The sequence below is a fragment of the Bombina bombina genome, chromosome 4 (genome assembly GCF_027579735.1).
Source record: "Bombina bombina isolate aBomBom1 chromosome 4, aBomBom1.pri, whole genome shotgun sequence".
Lineage (NCBI taxonomy): Eukaryota > Metazoa > Chordata > Amphibia > Anura > Bombinatoridae > Bombina > Bombina bombina.
In genome coordinates this window covers 832,936,672-832,942,824 of record NC_069502.1, presented here as the reverse complement: position 1 = coordinate 832,942,824, position 6,153 = coordinate 832,936,672, and the positions used below count along the sequence as shown (strand labels likewise).

Below are 6,153 nucleotides of genomic sequence, written 5' to 3'. Positions count from 1 at the left end.
TTGTAAACACATTACACATAACAGCGGTGCTAGACCTAAATATATATTTATCTGGCCGTCACTCCATCCACTGGACCCAACCGTGCAACTTGATTGAGCCCGTTATCAATAATCAACATAAGTCTCTAAAGAACCCCTTGCCCTTAGAGACCCCATCTTGAATAACCCCCAAAGGGATGCAAATACCACATGAACAATTTGGCCATAAATTACTGTAAATGTAAGGGCTAGCACCCCCGCCACCGACTGGCCTGACACCTTCAGTCCAGTCCCGCCAACCCCACCAAAGAACCAACCGCCTCTTTAAAATCGAGCAAGAACAACTGCAGCCCAAAATCATTAAGATGCACTCCATCAGGTAAATAAAATTCGCCCTGACCAACCTCAGCTAAGTCTGGATGATGAACCACCGAGCCCCCAAGTCTCCTGACAAATGACCCCATCAACTTATTAACTTTGCGCCTGCTTTTATCAAGGCGCACTGGGTCCCAAGCCGCCCTCCAAACCATCCTAGGTAAAATGTCCGACCATACATTTCTCATCTTAGGGAATAACTCCACAAGCCTTCCAATGTCCCTCTTCATGCTTCTCACCAATTCCCTCTGAGGCAGAAAACCAAGATCATTGCCCCCCGCGTGGATCAACAACACCGTTGGATGCTGGTAGCGTCTGCAATAATCCACCACTAGCGGCAACAACCTGTCCCAACGTAGCCCCCTGACACCAAACCATTTGACCTCACATCTCGACTTAGGGATACCCAACTGCAATCCATCCACTTTGGCTGCAGCCGCTCTTCGAGCCCAATAAATGAAAGAATGGCCAACAAGCCACAAACGATCGACACCTAAAACACAAAGAAGAGAATAACAACACCACCAGCCTAAACTCCTAAATCAGGGCGAACATACCGGCGATAGCGGGCGGAACACCACCGGCCAATGCCTTTAACCACTGAATCAGATAAACCCCTCACCGAAGCCTCAGTTGCCGCCCCTATGCGGAAGGAATGTGACCCAAAATCCCTGCTATTAAAACCCAACCTGCACAATGATTTGTTAAGAACCGCCCGAAATTGGAATTGCGACAACGGCCTACCATCAACATGAACCAACAACGAACCCCCCATAACCGGACGTACCTGAAAATACTCAAACAAACATCGCCAAGGACACACTTCCAGACCACTCGGAAAAAGGACCACCGTTCTGCCCTTACCCAGCTGGTCAGTCTTACTCCTCCTCAAAAATATCTCCACCTTGTAATCAAACAACGCCACGTCCGAAAAAGCCAAACCTCCCATAGAAACCAAATTCTTACTAACCAACTCCGAAATACGAAAGGCTCCAAAGAAAGCCAGAACAAACGCCACCCTAAACAAACACACCTCAAAATCAGACAAACACACCAAAGGTAACACCATATACACCTGCTGCAACAGCGAAAAAGTAATAGGTCGCCTATGGTCAGGGAAGGGACCACCCAACCCTTTCTTCAAGCCCTTCAGCACCTGACGAACACAAAAACCTTTGGTAATATCTCCCAGACCCAAGAGTTTGAAGCGGAAAGCTAATGCCGCCAAACGCCTGTCCATAGCGGAATGTGACAACTGAGAAACACCCCATTCCCACATCCAGTCAAGCAACGCACCAGTACCATCAACCTCCCCTTCACGTAAACCCTGGGACAACAACCTAGTCTCCCACTCCAACCACACTCTTGAATAAGCTGCCCAAGTACCTGGTGCCAATGAGTTCTTCACCAGTCCAGCCAGTCCTCCACCCCAAGTCGCCACAAGAAACTCGGACACGGGCATCCCTCCTCGTCTGCATGTGGTACCAATTCCCGGAAACGCTGCCACTGAAACCGAGAGAGGGAGTCTGCTATTGAATTACAGACACCAGGAATATGTTTGGCCTTCAGGCAAACATTCATTCGCAAACATTTCAGGACAAGCAAACGCAACAATCTCAACACAGGCAGAGACGTAGCCGTCAGTGTATTCAATGCATACACAACTCCCATATTGTCTGAAGAAAAAACAACGGCCCGATTCCTCAACTCTCCCTCCCAGACAAACAGGGCAACCACAATAGGGAACAACTCCAGAAACACCAAATTCTTCACCAGACCCAAGGAAAACCATTCCTCGGGCCACCGAGCTGCACACCATCTGCCCAGGAAATAAGCACCGAAACCACAACCACCGGCCGAATCTGTCACCAAACCCAGCTCCTCATTAGAGACCCTCACTGCCTGAATTAACGCTGAGCCATTAAAACCTAACAGAAATTGTCTCCAAACCCTCAAATCATCCTTAAGCTCCCTGGAAAGCCGAACAAAATGATGCGGCTTATTCACACCAGCCGTAGCTAAAGATAATCTCCTACAGAAAACCCTCCCCATAGGAATAATTCGACACGCGAAATTCAGCTTTCCCACCAGGGATTGCACCTCTCGAAGCGTAACCTTCTTCAATAACAACGAACGGTCAATGACCTCCACCAAATCAGAAACCTTATCCCTAGGCAATCTACATTCCTTGGCCACAGAGTCAATGGTAATGCCCAAAAACTCAAGGGATGTCACCGGCCCTTCAGACTTTTCAAATGCAATGGGCACACCGAAATCGGCCGCAACCTGATAACAGACATCCCGTAAGAGTATACAATCCTCTGAACCCGCCGGACCCACAAACAAAAAATCGTCAAGATAATGCACCAATGACGAAAGGCCCGCCCGTTCAGAAACAACCCACTCCAGAAAAGTGCTAAACTGCTCAAACAGCGAGCAGGATATGGAACACCCCATGGGCAAACACAAATCCACATAGTAGGCACCATCCACGCAACAACCCAACAGATGCTGCGAAGTCGGGTGCACAGGTAGCAGTCTGAAAGCTGCCTCAATGTCTACTTTAGCCAGTAAAGCAGCGGCACCAGCTTCCCTGACTAGGTTAACCGCTTGATCAAACGACGCGTACTTAACAGACGACAACTCCTGAGGAATGCCATCATTAACAGATCCCCCTTTTGGAAATGATAAATGATGAATGAGCCTGAATTTACCAGGCTCCTTCTTAGGAACCACCCCAAGAGGTGATATCCGCAAATCAACCAAAGGAGGGCGATCAAACGGGCCCGCCATTCTACCTAACTCAACCTCCTTCATTAGTTTTTCAACGACTACCCCAGGCCACAAACGAGCCGACTTTAAGTTACCCCTAAAAACCCCACAACCCCCTTGTGATGGAATCACAAAGCCAAATTGAAAACCGTGAAAAAGCAACGCCGCCTTATCAAAACAACCCTTCCGCCTAGCGTACAGGGCGAGCCAAGGCTCCATCGCGGCGAGTCTCACCGGGGTCGCCCCCTTTGTCAGACGCGTCCCCAACCCCGCTTGGTTTACCCTTACGGAAACACTTCGCATAGGAATGTGCACCCCCACACCCTGAACACTCGTGTTTAAACTTGCACGCAGCTCCCCACTTGCAAAACTTTTCATTATAGGCAAAGCAACAACCTTTTCTGACCGTGGCAGGGGATCCCCCGATGGAGGCGCCACCGGCTCCTGATCGAAAGGACTGGGAAGATCTTAGAGGCGTCATGATTTTTAGCCACAACCCCATGTCACGGTCGTCCCACCGCATTTCCGGCTTAACTGACAAGCGCTGCCTGAACTGCTCGTCGTATGACCACCAAGCCATACCCCCATACGTCCGCTGAGCAGAAGACACCTCATCAAGATAACAAAAAAGCGCTGCACCCTGGTCAGGAAATTTACTCGCAAACACATTAGCATATATCAAAAATGCCTGAGACCAGTTAGAAAATGTTTTCGGCAACTTCCGATATCTCTTTTTCCTCTCCTCCTCCTCTTTCTTGGCCACGTCTTTCTTAGAGTCCTCCGGGATCTCGAAAGACTGCTCAAGCGGGAGAAGAGAGAAAAATTCAATAAATTCCCTCTTATATATCTTTTCCTTCACCTCAGAGGTCAAGTGCATCCCCAACGGCCCGATTGAGCAGAGACACGACCGAGACATTGCTGTATCAGCCACCCTCAACTCAGCTCCCTCACCCTGCCTCGAGACCAGCCCGGAAGACCCCACTATAGGCCCGGAAGTCTGCGCCACCACCGCGCCACCACCCCCTGAGGAACCAGGGACCGCCACACTGCAGTCCTCCACCCTCTCCACAACTGATACACCCGCCGACCTGTCAACAGGGACCCACGCCCTCTCTACTCCAACCCTTTGCGCAGGGCCAACTCCTTCCAATTTAGCTAACAACACTTTCAATCCCTCCACTACACTCCCTGTCACTGAGTCACAATCCACACTCCTAACACCACACAATGTAACATCACTCCCTCCCACATTCAACAACCCTTTCTCACCTGCTGAAGTGCTCTCCGTAGTCCTGATGCCTGAAGGACCGCTGAAAGTTGCCTGGAGCCCGCTGCTGCGTTGCCCCGTAATCTCTCGACCACCTCCAGTAGAAGTGACAGCTGGCCGTCCCTGTTGTGCCAACTGCCGTGGTTGATCCTGAAAAACAGTAGAACGTGAATACATATCCAGGGGAGTAAAAGGTCTGCTACCCCTTCCCCCTCTTTGCCGGCTGTTACTCCGAGCCGTACCAACTCCCCTACCCCTCTTGGGAGCTCCCCCACCCTCACTACCAGGCCAATCAACGTCCACCACAGGCCGTCTTCTTGACCCCTCCCTATGTACAACTCCCCGACCTCCTGGCCTATGTGGCCGACCCCTGGCACCTATACCCCCTTGAGTGGCCGCCGTATACACCCGGGCCCCACTCTGTTCCCTTGCCAGCTCTGAAACCCCGCCCGAGACACCACACCTCACCTCCTTATGCCCAACAGGCCGCACATCCTGCTGTGGACCGTCATCAGGCTCCAAACGAATAGAATCCGTCCAGGAGCCGTGCAAGCCAGAGAAATCCTCCTCAAGGCCGTCGAAGACATCCTCCCTCAAAGATGGGCCAGGTTGAGGCCCTGGCCGTCGTTCAGATGGGCTATGCTCTGGAAGAGAAAAGCTAACATGTGAGCCACACACCCCAACCTCCTCCCTGAACCTGGCCGTACCCCCTCCCCCCACAGCATGGTGAACAGACACAGGCCTAGGACCCACAGAAACCCTCTCAGCTGACCCCCCAAAACGGCTAACATTCCTACTGGAGGACCCAGGGGAGGGAGGAACACACTCCTCATCAGAGGAGTTTAAAAATAAGTCCATCTCCCCAGGGCCCAGCTCCAACTCCTCACATTCCTCCCCAGACCCATACTCCAGATCAACAAGCCCCCCCCCTTGTGGCCTCACTGCCCAACTCACATCACCCCCACTAAACTGGCTAGGACACCTAGGACTAAGCTGGAGAGAACCCAGGCCTAACTCACTCTGCCTAACCTTGGGACCACCAACCACCAATGCTGTCGTGGCCTGTCCCTCCTCTCCCTCACTACCACTGCTCACTGCTTCCCCACTACCAGGAACCAGGGAGCCACCCTGTCCGTCACGGCACCTCCCAGAAGGCCCCTCTCCCCCCAGATCAGGCCCTGCCAGGCCGTGAGCCACCTTACCCCTACCTCCAGATTTAGTGGCCAGGCCAGCAACGGACCTCCGCTCCGGATCACTGCCGCTCACACCGGGTGATGACGTCATCGGCACTGGACCCACACCCGCCGGACCCGCCAATACCGCTGCCTCCGCACTCCTCCTAACCGGAACCGGACCGGATCTCCTTGTCGACGACGCCCTCCTGCTGACCTCAGGGCTGAGACGCGATGGAGGCCTGGATTGCCTGGTGGACCTCTTCCTGGGAACCGACCGCTCCTGCACCGCCACAGCCTCTACCGGAGCCCCCAGCAATGCTTGGACCTGCTCAGATAGCCAGGTAGGTCCCTTCGATTCTGCAGCCTCCTTCAGCCGCCGGAACAAGTCTTCCATATCAGCCATAACGCAGGCTGAGCGAGAAAGCCAACAGCTGCAGATGCTTCACCAACTTTTACTAACAACAACTGCTGGCTTTCCCGCTCAACCGCAAGGCTTTATCACCTTGCAGCTCCTCCCCCACTTCCTCTCAACCTCAGCCTACATTGTGCTCCGCGGTCAAAGCTCCCTCCAGCTAAGCTTTGCAC

General features: G+C 52.6%; 1 protein-coding gene across 1 annotated transcript; it reads right to left on the bottom strand.

The window, feature by feature from the left end:
- Positions 1-260: 260 nt before the first annotated feature.
- LOC128657945 (uncharacterized) lies at positions 261-5,677 on the bottom strand. Its single transcript, XM_053712370.1, has 4 exons — positions 4,862-5,677; positions 4,396-4,543; positions 1,219-1,860; positions 261-847 (listed from the first exon to the last, which is right to left on the bottom strand). Exons 1-4 carry the CDS (start codon positions 5,675-5,677, stop codon positions 261-263), a joined length of 2,193 nt encoding a protein of 730 aa, XP_053568345.1.
- Positions 5,678-6,153: the final 476 nt, after the last annotated feature.

What these genes read in the sequence shown, in the direction of transcription:
- LOC128657945 (XM_053712370.1), bottom strand. Translation starts at nt 5,677, where the DNA reads ATGACGTCATCACCCGGTGTGAGCGGCAGTGATCCGGAGCGGAGGTCC. An exon ending in GGCCTGTTGGGCATAAGGAG is followed by an intron (nt 4,544 to 4,861) that starts GTGAGGTGTGGT and finishes ACTGTTTTTCAG; the next exon opens with GATCAACCACGGCAGTTGGC. An exon ending in GAGTAAGACTGACCAGCTGG is followed by an intron (nt 848 to 1,218) that starts GTAAGGGCAGAA and finishes TTTGTGTTTTAG; the next exon opens with GTGTCGATCGTTTGTGGCTT.